At 37.5% G+C, this 14,384-nt stretch overlaps 1 protein-coding gene across 4 annotated transcripts in view; it reads left to right on the top strand.

Moving 5' to 3' along the window:
* Positions 1-12,679, top strand: part of LOC110374901 (uncharacterized) — a 31,067-nt gene extending 18,388 nt beyond the window's left edge. For 2 of the 4 annotated variants that reach the window (XM_064042208.1, XM_064042206.1), the window contains exons 12-26: positions 685-907; positions 1,418-1,564; positions 2,438-2,720; positions 3,136-3,225; positions 3,716-5,165; positions 5,769-6,004; positions 6,533-6,808; positions 7,169-7,301; positions 7,738-7,807; positions 8,142-8,274; positions 8,803-8,910; positions 9,445-9,591; positions 10,109-10,245; positions 10,712-10,795; positions 11,624-12,679. In XM_064042208.1, coding sequence (XP_063898278.1) covers positions 685-907; positions 1,418-1,564; positions 2,438-2,720; positions 3,136-3,225; positions 3,716-5,165; positions 5,769-6,004; positions 6,533-6,808; positions 7,169-7,301; positions 7,738-7,807; positions 8,142-8,274; positions 8,803-8,910; positions 9,445-9,591; positions 10,109-10,245; positions 10,712-10,795; positions 11,624-12,007 — 3,901 coding nt within the window. In that variant the 3' untranslated portion in view covers positions 12,008-12,679. The remainder of the gene's footprint in view (positions 1-684; positions 908-1,417; positions 1,565-2,437; positions 2,721-3,135; positions 3,226-3,715; positions 5,166-5,768; positions 6,005-6,532; positions 6,809-7,168; positions 7,302-7,737; positions 7,808-8,141; positions 8,275-8,802; positions 8,911-9,444; positions 9,592-10,108; positions 10,246-10,711; positions 10,796-11,623) is intronic. The other 2 variants (XM_064042207.1, XM_064042209.1) reach the window with 2 other exon arrangements.
* The last annotated feature ends 1,705 nt before the right edge of the window (positions 12,680-14,384 follow it).

Genomic DNA, 14,384 nt, shown 5'->3' with positions numbered 1-14,384 from the left:
GATATAGTTTCGAACAGTCGGTCCTAGGAGCAATATATCATTGTCTATGTGCAATATATCATTGTTTATGTGCAATATGTCATTGTTTATGTACAATATATCATTGTCTATGTACAATATATCATTGTGAGTTATTTCGTGTTTCGGAAGGCTTGTAAAATTGTGGGTGTCATTTGAATATCTTTGGCAGTTAGTCTGATGAGCAAGCTTATTAAGGTATATTGGATTGCTCGGGTTACTAGGTAGAAGAAGTCATATAGTCAGTCGCTACGTATGGCATACTGGTACGCGGCTATATTCCGAGTGTCAAGCATTGATTACATGCGTGTGTGAGTGACATTATTACGAACGTTATTATTATTTATTACTAGCTTCCATTCGCGGCTTCGCCCGCGTAGAGTTCGTCTATATCGCGTTTCCAAGAGAATTCTTCAAAAGTCCGGGATAAAAACTAACCTATGTTCTATGTTCTATGTTCAACTCTATCTGTACCAAATTTTATTAAAATCAGTTCAGTGGTTTAGATGTGAAAGCGTAACAGATAGACAGACAGACAGACAGAGTACTTTCGCATTTATAATATTAGTAGGGACGTAGGGATTTTATGACATACAGTACGTAGCTTCACAGCTTACAAGATAATATATTTAAACTATGGCTGTACTAATCTTAGTTATTTTTCAGGAACCCTGATCTAAAGAAAACTGGGAAGGTCCAACCTACCCAACCGTATAGGGACAAGGAGCCCCTTATAGATAAAGTGCCGAACATCAGAAGACTGATGCAGCTTGAAACTGGTGAAGATGATGAGAATCTGGGTTACGAGGACTTTAAAGAAGTACTGACGGATGATATGGAAGGCCATGATGATATGGATAAGGCTGGGGATAGGAGGAAGAGGATGAATGTAAGTGGAACTACTGTAGTACTTGCAAAAGTTGGGTAAGACGCAAAGGGTTGACTTGGCAAATCAGCTTTCAAATCGATTCATCAGTTTATTTGTTGCGGTTATGGGTACAGACCCAGACATACATAGTTTTTGCCACATATATAATTTTCAATTCTGAATTCAATCATTTGACTCTCTGCCTATTTGTTTATGTTGGTATTGTAGAAAAGCTTTTCTAGACCGTCCTTGACTTCAGAATAGTCTAAGAGTATTGACCAAGCGCGTGACGGAACTCACCGTCAGTTGCACAAAGCTGCATTAAAGTTAAAGCTTCTTTAAATCTATTGCTGTCACCTTTTTATCTTGTTGACAAAGAAAGAGTCAGCAATAGATTTAAAGAAGCTTTAACTTTAATGGAGCTTTGTGCAACTGACGGACAGTCTAACTTACAACACTCCTCTTTTTGCGTAGTTGGTTAAAAAAGCGAATGATGAGTGTGTGGTTTGCAAGTTAAAATGTAGTAATTAGAATTTGCAGGACCAACCGGCAACGCCGAATGAAAAAGTGAAGTATAATCCTCCTGGGGTTCATAACCCGAACTGGAAAGGTCCGATGCCTTTGTACCCTGATGAGCTGAACTCCATGATCAGGCATTCTGCTCTTAACGTTAATAAGGTAGGAATCTGTTATTATTTACAAGCTTTATATTCTCTGAAAGGGTAAACGCTATCTACTTAGTACAATCATAAAAATTCAGTGATGTTTAAGAGCTCGAAACACTCAAACGCTACTTAACTTGTAAGTCTTTCCCCCGCACTCAAAGATATTTATGATTACGTCACTCCTTAGTGACAGATTCTCATAGAAATTCTGCACTAAGGAACGGCTTAAGTAGGTAACCATATGCCATCTTATTATAAAACGTGGTTTAAATAAAGTACCAGCTATTGTACCACCTTTAAACCACCGTCCCGAAATCAGTGGACTAAAGCTATTACTAAAACGGGCACTTCTTTATATCACGTTTTATAATAAGGTGGTAAATGTCCCCGTGTCGACGGCGCGCGTTGTTCCACGCGCTCCTCAAAGAGATGTCAGCAACCCCAGCGGGGCCCAGCAGGGCCAAGGCCTGCCGGGGCTGCGGGTTGTTCGAAAGAGATACCGCTACCCTGGTACATAAAAGGCCTATGACGGAACACGACGGTTTTTAGTCAGTAAGAGTCTGACACTCCCTCTCCACTGCTAACCCACAGCGGAAGGGGTCATTTGATGATTTTTGACGTCGTTAAAAAAAAGGTGGTAAATGTCTCTTGTATCCATTACTCTCTATCTTTGAGTAGCACTTGAAACTAGGTTGGGACTTTTAGCCGATTCAAAATTGGGCCGTTTCAAAGCGTTTTCCAAAACGTTGATTAACGGCAAAAAGGGACTATACGACCTAGTCTTGTATCATCTATATAGAAGAAATATTATACATAAGTACTTCGTTGTACCTTTCTTGAAAATATGTGTCAGTTTCTTTATACATGACATTTATTTATTTCTCAGGTCGACAGTCCCCCAAAAACGCATGAAATCCAATCAGTATTCTTACAAAGGAAGGGCCGAGATTTATCAGACGTTGAATACGTAGAAGACTACTTAAAGAATAAATATGAAAGTCTAGTTGAAATGGCTCAAGCATACAGTGATTATGGCGTATTAGATGGTAAAAAAGATGCTAGGAATGAGAAAAACTCGCCATCTGAAGCAACGGCTACTGATCATAGAATCAAACTGTCGGTAGATGATGGTTCTTACAAAGCTGGTCTACTCGGGAGACTCAAAAGAGGTAATTTCGATTTGTATACTCAGTAAATGTTTAAGATAACGAGTTTGTTTGTACAAGCTAATTTATGGAAATACTAAACTGATTTAAAAAATTCTTCAACATAATACTGGTCGTTCCTCAATCACGTTTAAGTTCTGATTTTCGCCAGCGGTTTCATAAAAAGTAGCATTCCTCGATGAATAGGCTTTCTAAAAATGAAAGAATATTCCCAATAAAGGCCATTACCGCGTACAAGCAAACTCTTTAGCTATTTAATTTCATTTGTAGAGATTATGTTTAACAATTAATCATTGTTCTCCTGCCCCTATCCCAATTTTAATGTCTTCTTCTTCCATACTCTTATATCGTCATCTCACAACTGATATTCCTTCGACCTTACTATTGTTAGAATTAAAATATGCTTTTATTGGTAAAGGCAGACTCCCAAACTTACTGAAGACCACCAGTCCTGGCGTTCGTCTGCAGAGGACTGTCTTGGAAGATGAGATGGCAGATACCAGTACTCGTTTGTATCATTTTTAATCTGCATTATTAAGAGGAGACTTTGTTTGTTTGGGCTGCAAAACTACTGCACCGATTTGGTAAATGTTCGCTGTTGGGAATTGGGAAGCTACACTATCTTCGGGTGACGGAAGTTAAATTTTACCCGGGTGAGAGAAGTAGTTTCCATGAGACGCGGGTGAAACTGCGGGAAACAGCCAGACGATTATACATATTTTTCCTTAATTTATTAGAGTTATGTACTCAAACGGTATATGATATATGTAGGATCCTTTTCCCAATATTTCGACATCCAACTGTCACCATCAAGTTATGCCTCATGAACTGTGATAACTAGACAGTTGAACACCCATGCAATAAACATGTCATCGATATCGGCCTACAATCAGTTTGGATGTCAATATTATTCTTATTAATAATAGCTAAGTTAGCTCTATTTCAGATCCACTTAGCTTTCTTTCAGCTATATCGTTCATCATATCTCTTGTCACCAGAGCAGACCGCAAACATTGCTAGTGCAATTTACTACACCAGCCCATACAACTCGGAAGGCATAAGATTCGAATTACGACCAACAACCAAAGCAAGAGAAGACGATGCCATGAATGTTATCAGAATGCTCTCAAAACATCTCAAAATCAAATCGAGCTCCAAATCCAATTTCAAAGTACAAAACAGCAAAGATAACGCAAACGCCAAACAAACCAGTTTCATACATTCTACTCTAATCTCTTCATACCCAGATATGGAATTGGTTTACAGTACTAAATCTAATAGCTATAAGACTACTGAATCCACAACTATGCAAGATTTTAAAAGCCCAGAGGACGACAGTGAGAGCGGTGGACTAATTTTTGCTCTCGGCAGAGGCAAGAGAAATCTTCTGTCTACTGATTTTAATGACTACCCCGATGCTAATTTCTACAGGACAGGCACTCTAGCCAATGGAAGTGCTTATGATCAATTTGTTGATAAATTTAACATGAAACAGGACATGTACAATGCGACATATGAAAATGATCTCGAACCCTACATTGAAAGAGTTACACAGAATAATATCGAGGTTTTTAGTACTGCTCATCCATTTTTAGCGAATTATAGTGTACACGAACAGATTGTAACTTCTGCGACTACAGTGAGACAGATTAATGATGCTGATAGTAATGCTGCTAACCTTTCAGCAGCAGATACTATAATAACAATCAATAACAGTGAAATAAGACGAGATTTTTGTTCAGGCAATGGTTTTCTAGGAAAAATATTACTAACAGTAAAAAACCCTGTCATAGGAGTTGAAAATGTAGATGTCCAATTTGATTTACCTATAATAATTAACTTCAATGATGAACTGATGATGATGAATGATAATATAAATTTCCCGTTTGAACTATTTACGGAATCACCGGATTTAAGTGAGACGGAATTCGATTCATATTTCGGGACGGTACTTGATAATATTTTGGATACCAAAAGCTATTTACCAAACATGAGAAATAGAAGAGAGAGTAAAATTACAGCCACATTGGTGACTGTATCGAATGGTACAAAAATATCTTTTGATAATCCAACGAATGTTACTGATATTGAAGATTCAGCAGATACAACTACTCCAGTGATACCTGATAAAACAACTAATGTTACTGAAAAAACTACTACTAGTACAATGAATGTTACTGAAACAACAACTCCTAAGACTTCAAGTGGTAACGAAAGTACCACAATTTGGACCACAAATGTTACTTTAAGAACTTCTCCTGACTTACCTGCAAATTCCACTGGAAAATATTCAGTAAATTACAGTATATCGCTGAAACCTGATAGGTCTATTCGTTCAAGTGAATCAGAGAATATGACGCTAAGTGATTTCTTTTCAATGGTCTCTGATTGGTTCAAAGCGCTAGAAGGTGTTAAGTTAGAGAAACGGAAAGAGGAAAGTGATTCTCGGTTGGTATATTTTACTTACTTATGCCTACTTTAAATGCGAAAGCCTGTGTTTGTTATGCTTTTCACCAAAACGATTGAACCTATATGAATCTTTGAGCTGTGACGCGCACATAAATGACTCTGCTGCCTCTAGCAAAAATAATATCATCCAAATACATGGGATTTAACCCCCGCACTCAGAGACATTTAATGATTACTTAAGTCACTCCTTAGTGGCAGATTCTAACTACTCTAATGGACACACTCAGAGACATTTAATGGTTACTTAAGCCGTTCCTTAGTGACAGATTCTCATAGAAATTCTGCACTACGGAACGGCTTAAGTAACCATTAAATGTCTCTGAGTGTGTCCATTAGAGTTGCTCTTTAGATAAACGTACTACTACTACATTAGCAAGTTGACAACCAGCTGCTAATTCATGTTTTATAATAAATCCTAAGATGTCCAAATGACAGCCTGGACCTACCAATTTAACATGTCTTCATACAACAACAGACAAGATGGTCACCCATCCAAAGACCGACCGCAACTTGCTCAACCTTATAATTAATTTATCGAGCCTTACAGCTGTTACTTACCTTTTAAACACTTATTCTTTTCAGTCCGGAACGCTCAGACATGATAATATTTATAAATAGCTCCAATGAATCTAACTTAACAACAACAGAACCTACATATGCCGTGTACGATACTGAAATGATTGAGAACATCGGCCATCGGTCCAGGGTTCTACTCTCCGTTGATGATGATGACAAACAGCCGAACATAACAAGAGAAATGACTACTTTTGAACATACTAATATAACAAGCGTCAGAATATTGCCCATCGATGGTAATGGTAGGTATGTTCAACTTTTTATTTATCTGTCCTTGTATATGTATAATAAAGAAGAAACATTTTTGTTTTGGCGATTTGAAAAATTCTTTCGCTGTTGGAGAGCTACACTCTTTCCGATTAACATAGGCTATATTTTATCCCTGTACGGGCAGTAGTTGAAACCGCGTGAAACCGCGGGTGGAAGCTAATATTAGGTACAGTTACAAACGCAATGCCAATTTTATTACATTGCGTGGTGAAATTTGGTAATGTATTTATGGAGTTACAGGCTTCGGAGCTATAAATAAGTCTTTCTATTGTCCCACTGCATGGCATAGGCCTCTTCTCATACATCAAGAATGCCACCAATGACTGATTAAAGATGAAAGAAAACATCTCGAAAAAACCTAAACTGTAAGGCTGAAATCATCTCCACATTGAGCGCACGTGGTTATAAGCGCTGAATCCTTCTCTGTGTGAGAGGATGCTGAGGCCAACAGTGGGACGATACAAAGGCTAATGATGATGACGACTAACTTATATTTTCAGACGAACCTATGAACATAACATCAATGGCACCAATTTTATCTAACATTAAAATCAACGTAACTGCTATAACAAGCAAGGCTCCCAAAAATACCTTTACCCAAGTAACTAAGAAAAAAGCGAATCGAAAAGCCGTCTTCAAGAGAAATGCTGAAGATAGTAATTTAATATTTTGGAATGATATTTATGATGACGAGTATGGTATACAGAATGATAAATTGGATAATTCTATCAGAGACAAACACTCTGTGAAGGAGAATGATTTTATTAAGAGATCAGGTGAGTATAGGCTTAAAGATTTTTAATTAGAATTGTGGGGAATTAAAAGCCAATATTTTTTAATTTATCTACAATGATTTAGAAATATAATTGTAAATGGATGGCATGAGAGAAGTAAGTTAAAGATATGTGGTGATGATTGCCGAGGCCAAGACTCTACTAAAGTGGAGCGAGTAAGTTTTACGAAACCGCATAATTCTCCTCAGTGGATACCACTGAAGCTGTTTGAATTGAACTCTATTGGTTGTATAAAAACACCGCTCCACTTTGTTAGAGTCTGGGCCTGAAAGATGAGACGAGATGAGATAAATAGTGGTACAGGTGCTAGAGTAAAAACATCCTTAATAATTTGTTTTATAGGCAGATGGGTACACGACAAAATAAAGAAATTTGCTGAAAACCTAAAGATAAATCCACACACTGATGAAGTGCCGATCCTGAGAGCTGATGAAACTGTCAAGCAGCGGATGCGAAGATCTGTCAAGCGACGTGGGTAAGTTCTAGAGATCACGAAGTGAGTAGTATCTATATAATCCAGCTGTTTCCCTACATCATCAACGTACCGGGAGTTCACCCCCATTTACGCAACTGGGTAAAAAGTAGTCTCGATACGTACTTTCCCAGGTTCAAGACTGTGCTGTGTATTCTTTAAATTTTAATCGTGTACGAACCTTGAGTAACTGCCCTCCTCAATCATTAACCCAACTTGGACAACACGATACTCCCTGGTAAGATACCAGTTGTCAGGTATCTTCTGAATACCCGCAACAACGGCCTAGAATATTCAAATGACAGCCGGGACCCGGGAGGAACTGATCATGATTTAAACAGTCTTCTATGGACCGAGTGTTGTTTTACCGTATGATCGGTCAACCCCTCCAAGTCCCTTCAGTTTTATTAAATAAATTAAACTCTTGTTTGTTTTTCAGCATGGTCACATATCCTAGGTACATCTATGATAGACTTTATGATCATAGAAGAGAAGCCGACGAGGAGGAAGTGAGTATAGTCACCGTTTTAGTAATACAATAATATAGCCTATGCAATAAATAAAATTCTTTAGTAAAGCATCTTAAAATAATTCCAGTTAATTTGCTCATAACAGTCTTGGTGGAAAAAGTTTTTTTTTATAGATAACTTTGCAAAATAAATAGTCCGTTTTTTGTGAGACATGCATAAAAATTGCATACATAGAAAGGTCTGAAAACGTCAATAAAAGTATTCAATTTGACTAGTGGTCAACTATCCCATTCTGACGTTAGAAAGCCTGACTACAGTTTTATTTTTTGAAAGCCTTGATAAAATAGAAGTTATTGATAATGACATTTTTCAGGAAGATTACGATGTAGACCAGAAGACCATATTCACGCAGCTGTCTGCCAATATGAAGAATGTTTGCAAGCAAGCAGCTAAGGCAGTTGAACAGACGAGAAACGTGCCAAATTCTAATGACAACCCAAAAGCCGGTATGGAATTAAATGACTAGATGTTAAGTAAGATAGATAAGAATCCTAGTTGTAAGCCCGACGCGGTGAGTATGGGTAGATTGTAGGAGGCAGTAGTCCAGCAGTGGACGTCTTTCAGGTGTGACAACGAGATATGGAACAAGCAATACAAATAGATATACCTAGGAAGATATGAAGGTAAACGTGCTGATGAGAGCAGGAAACTTTGTCAAAGCTGGGAATCTGGAAGTTGGTAATTGATACATCCGTGCATCGGAGAGCACGTTAATGTCAGTTCTGCGCCATATCTCTCTCCGGTCGTGTCGGATTGCCGTCCCATCGGGTTATCAGAGTGAAGGAATAGTGAGTTCACCTGTGTCTGCGCTAATGCTTGCGCACTATAATATGTGCTGCGCAGATGGCTGATCTTAAATAACTGCCATGGCCGGTTAATCAACTTGGACACAATTCTTACATACCTACATATACGATGACGTCTATAATTTTATATTATTTGGTAATTACACAAGTATATAATTTTTCTTGCAGGCAGAGAAGAAAATACTCAAGGATCGATAGCGTCAGCGCTGATGCAGCAACTGGTTCGTCTGCTCACAGACTTGGTAGACTATCAGGTTCAGCAGAAGACTTGCACCAGTAAGTTGATCATCATATAGATATAATATAAAAGAAAGTCGTGTTAGTTCCACTGCCTATGATTGAAGAACGGCTGAACCAATTTCGGATACTAAACTTGAGGGGAAGGACTTAACTTTTTATCCCCTCCAGGGTAATAGTTGTTCTTTCCCTCCGGTGAAACCGTTGGCAAAAGATAGTTAAATCATACGACGTTTAGAAAGATATTGCAGCATACCAAGGAACTGACTTTATAACCAAGAAACATTGCTAAACCAATTAAAATGAAATTGGTGAAGATAAGTACTGACAGTTGCCTTAATTGAATAAATCCGTAAGTGGAAAGAAGACATAATTCGATGAACTCTGGAATCATAAGCATGTGTTTTAATTTCACGCAATCCTAAATGCCATTGTGAATCTTTGGCATGCGTAAAGGATAGTTCTGAAACCAATCTAACCAAGAGGTAGGTACCAAGCTTCCCAGATCACTAAGTTGAGGAGATCAGGCAGTCAGTCATCATCATTAGCCTAACATTCTTCTTCTCTCTTCAGAACTTCCACCAGACCTCCAAAGCTTCTTAGAATGGCTCACATACCCCAAGGACGATGCTCAGGAGCATGAACCGGACATACAGACTTTCAGGACTCCGTATCAGGAAGAAGAAATCATGGAGGAGTTACAGGATCTTCAGAATGAAGGTTGGTTCTATATGGTGATGGTATGATGGTGCTGGGGAGTTTGTTGCGCCACTTCTTCCCACCAATAACATATGGGAAGTGGTGAAGGGCGGGCGTTTTGAGGGCTGCTTTTTGTTAATTTTTGACGTTCAAAAAGTGTTATTTTGCAGCCAAGTTTGAATAAATGATTTTGATTCCTAAAACTATGTACAGTCGTGGATGTTAATGGTTTTGCAACTTTTAAATCTTACTATTTCCAAAAAAGGAGCCGTTAGTCTTCCAGCCCACGTCAGACTTTTTGTAAGACAGATAATGGGGCCGATTTTTGTAGGACATTCTAACCGGGTTTTTGTAGGCCGGGTGCATTGCACTATTGCTATTAGAGTGTTTTACTTTTCTCCTACAAGAAATCGGTCACCGATTGTCGGACGTGGGTGGAAGCCTTATGCATAAATATCGTATTATACAGCTAAAATATAAACAATCGCAAGTATCTAGACGTTTTTATATGGTTGATTTTATTGCCATCTTATTTCAGAAAAGGTAGATCGCCTTGAAGAACCCAGACCAGCTGACAAAGCAGCGTCGATGGATATCAGAACACATTACCTGGACTGTTTACACTCGGTCCAGGATCTGCTGGACTCCTACGAGGAATTGAACGATGATGAGAAGGTGACTCTTCAATTTTAATATTTATTGATTCATTGTCATCGTCGCTGCTATCGTCATCGTTGGCATCATCAGCCGCTGAACGTGCTGAAATAATTAGTACCTATGTGTATTCTTCTAGAAAAGATATATGAAAGATGAATCATACATAAGAAGACATCATACAAAATTACTCTCCCTCTAGAAAATATTTTCACTTTGACATATTAATCCCTACTGATATTATAAATGCGAAAGTAACTCTGTCTGTCTGTCTGTTACGCTTTCACGTCTAAACCACTGAACTGATTTTAATAAAATTTGGTACATAGATAGAGTTGACATTGAAAAAGACCATAGGATAGTTTTTACTACCCGGACTTTTGAATAATTCTCTTGGGAACGCGATATGACCGAACTCGACGCGAGCGAAGCCGAGGGCGGTAGCTAGTATTACTTATACCTAACTTTTAAATTAATCTTGTTTCAGAGTAAAATGTCAGGCGTGAAGACTTATTTAGAAAATCAAATGCAATTTCTGAACAGGCAACTTTCTGGTTACGATTTATTCACAGTAAGTACCTATTTCGGGAAACAGTCTCTCATCTTCATCAGCCTTTCTCTATCTTACAGCCTCTTCTCATACAAAGAATGAATGAGTCTAAATCACCACTTAATATGGATCAGTGATTTCAGACTTTAAAGTCCAGGTTTCCTCAAGATGTTTTCTTTCATCTTTGTCTAAGATATCTATACTAATATAATAAATAGGAAGCATTTTTTTGTTTGTTTGTATGCATCGGAATCTACTGAAATAATGTAAAGAAATCTTTCACTGTTGGAAAGCTACACTCTTCCCGAGTAACTTAAGCTATATTTTATCCCGATACGGGCAGTAGTTCCCACGGGGCACGGGTGGAACCACGTTAAAATGGCTAGAACATACATTTAGAAAAGTAAGTCTGACTCCAGTCTAACCAAGGGGTATTGATTTGCCCGGGTAACTTGAGTTGAGTTCAGATAGGCAGTCGCTCCTTGTGGCACATTGGTACTCAGCCGCATCCGGTTATACTGGAAGCCGACCCCAACATAGTTGGGAAAAGGCTCGGGAGATGATGACTTACATTTTAGGAAAGTGACATTGGTAGGCTTGCCCTGCGCAGCGTAGAACGTCCACCAATAAGGTGGACAGACGACCTTATAAAGGTCGCCGGAAGACGCTGGATGCAGATCGCCTCCAACAGGTATCTGTGGAGATCTAAGGGGGAGGCCTATGTTCAGGAGTGGACGTCCTATGGCTGAGATGATGATGATGATAATGAGGCTTGCCCTGAAGAGGCTGGTGGTTTTTTTCCAACTGTTTCACTTGATTTAGCAACAGATGTCGCTATTAATACTGTAGTATTATATCCCACAGCTTTTCGAGAAGAACAACTCACTAAGATACAAGAGAGAACTTCATACTAAAAAGGATCATTCCACAAAGCACAGACCACGGAGAAAATTACACAAATTCATTAAGAACTTTGGCAAGAAACACACTAGGACTACAGCGAGCTATTACGATGGAATTCAGCTAACTATGAAAAGGAAGACAGTTAAAAACTATGAAAGGATAGACTCTAGAAATCAAAATGATGGTGATCAGAAACTCTCAAAGCGTAATTTGAAAGACGTTTATTATAAGGCTGTAGCAGAAGCTAAGAAATATGCGACAGTTAAGAATATTCATAAGAAAGATGAGATCACTCATTTTCAGACTAGCACTTCAATAGTTCATCACTAAAACTACAAATTTCAATAAGCTATCAATCTTTTCATTTTGTAACTGGAGATAGGAGTATAACGTTACTTGTATGCAGCTAATGTTGAAAGTTCTATCTCTAGTAGTCAAACCAAAAGATGGATAAGTTATTGAAATCGGTTGTAAATAATCTTGTGTATATTTTAGACTAGCTTCAGCCAGTTCTTTCAGCAAATACTATTCAGGATACATGGTCTATCTAAAACTGAAAGATTTTTCAAATTGACCCAGCAAGTCTTGAAATTAGTGTCTTCAGACAAACACTCCAGTTTTATAATATTAGTATAGATTTACAATAAAGATAAAAAAAACGAAAACTAAAAAACTTAGTAGGTGGTATAGATTGTATAATTTGCCCTTAATTTTATATCCGTGTATCTTTCCATAACCTATCTATTCTTTTTTTGAGACTTCGCAAATCAATGGATAGCTAGCTAGATAATCGGTATTATTGATATTTGATTATGAACCTTATTACAAGGTGTTAAGTTTGATTTTTGTCTGCCACTTGTCTGATCTTTTCTCCTTAGACAGTATCTGTCGATTACGTACTAGCTTTGTAAATGTTTTAAAGTATTTGATTTTTTTAATGGCATTATTTGTAGTAGAGTTTATTTTTAGGATTTATGCGACATAGAAAAAAATAAAAATTATGAATTATAAGTTTTCAAGTTGTTTCATTTTTGTTCACACACACAAACATATTTACATACCCACCTACACAGTTACCTCTTTTATTTGAAGTCGGTAAAAAAAACTTACTGTTACAGCCTTTTTATCGTCCCACTGCTGGGCTGTGGCCTTCTTTCACACGGAGAAGGATTGAGCGTTAATCACCACGCTTGCTGTCTCTTTTGCCCTTTTGTCTGCGGGTTGGTGATTTCAGACTATATAGTCCAGGTTTCCTCAAGATGTTTTCCTTCACCTTTTTATCGCCATTGGTGTCTAAGATATACTTACGGCCAGTTTCTTATCAAAAGTTAAAGTTAAAGTAATGTCTAAAGTTAAAGTAACGGTCAAATTCGTTTTTTCAAGGCTAAAGTGACAGCAAAATTCATAGAAAAATTGAATTTAACCGTTACTTTTACTTTAGACATTACTTTGACTTTTACTTTGGCTTTAACTTTTGATGAAGAAACTGGCTGTTAGAAAGTACATACAAACTTAGAAAAGTTGCATTAGTACTTGCCTGAGCTGGAATCGAACCCACATCCTCATACTCGAGAGGTTGGTTCTTTACCCAGTAGGCCATCACGACTTATTTTTAAAAAAACTTCAGCAGTCGTTGTTACAATGCCACGTCAGAGGCCGTCAGGTGGATTTGAGAAAACTCTGACACTAGGGCTTGTTAGGTGATTAAACCTGCAGCTCACTCGATAAGAAGACATGTTAATTTGACCTTTATGCATCTATTAATAAGGTACAAATTCTAACAAACACGCCAAAAACCCTAAGGACACATTCTTCAACTACAAACAAACTAATATATTTTGTTCAGTTCATGCAATAAACTGCAGTAATAAACGTAAAAGCATTCGTTTGAAGTTAAATATTATATTTGTCCGTCCACCCTGTATGTGCTGGCTATAAAATGCAGACACACTCTGTATTATTAACTAGTTCAAGTCTGGAAGACAGATTAAAAATGTTTACGAGGTTGCTAAATGGAATTTAGATTTGTTTAATGTAATTTAAATAGTAAGAAAACTTACTTACTAGGCCTAGGTAGAGCACATTTGAAAAAGTTATTTACAGTAGGATTAAACTTTACAGAGTGAAGAAAATACGCCAAAGGTTACCTATAGGAAAAAATATTTATAATTGTAAGTTCTACGGAAAAGTTGTGCGTGAAAAATTAAAATCTACAAGATCGTGGTAAACCAATTTTGAAACCAAAAATCCTACTAAAGAGTCTACAGATGAACAGATGTCTAACTTTTATGTTTGTATGTATAAATGTTTATTGTTCTACCACGCAAAAACTATTCGTTCGAATTATATGTGACTTATCTGTATTATAGCTTGTATATCAGAATAACATAAGGCTCTTTTTTATGCGTTTGCGAGAAGCAGTTCCTTCAAGAAACGACATGCAGTAACGGCATGCTCGGTCAGCAGTTGCAGCCAGCACAGAAAAACGTACCTTAAAGAATTGAAGAATTCAATTTTATTTATTAAAACCTTCACAAAACAAGAGTTATAATCCATTTTATCTTCAAAGGTACAAGCTTGTAAAAAGTATATAAAAATGGTTTTAAACCCAAACGTGTATGTTATTCACTTTGAGAGCTGTTATACGCCATTTTGTCTACTTAAATACCAGTCGAACGGTTTTCATTGCACATAAAATATAGGGACC

Source organism: Helicoverpa armigera, chromosome 27 (genome assembly GCF_030705265.1).
Source record: "Helicoverpa armigera isolate CAAS_96S chromosome 27, ASM3070526v1, whole genome shotgun sequence".
Classification (NCBI taxonomy): Eukaryota; Metazoa; Arthropoda; class Insecta; order Lepidoptera; family Noctuidae; genus Helicoverpa; species Helicoverpa armigera.
The sequence above is the reverse complement of the archived record's forward strand: the minus strand, read 5'-3'. Positions and strand labels throughout refer to the sequence as shown.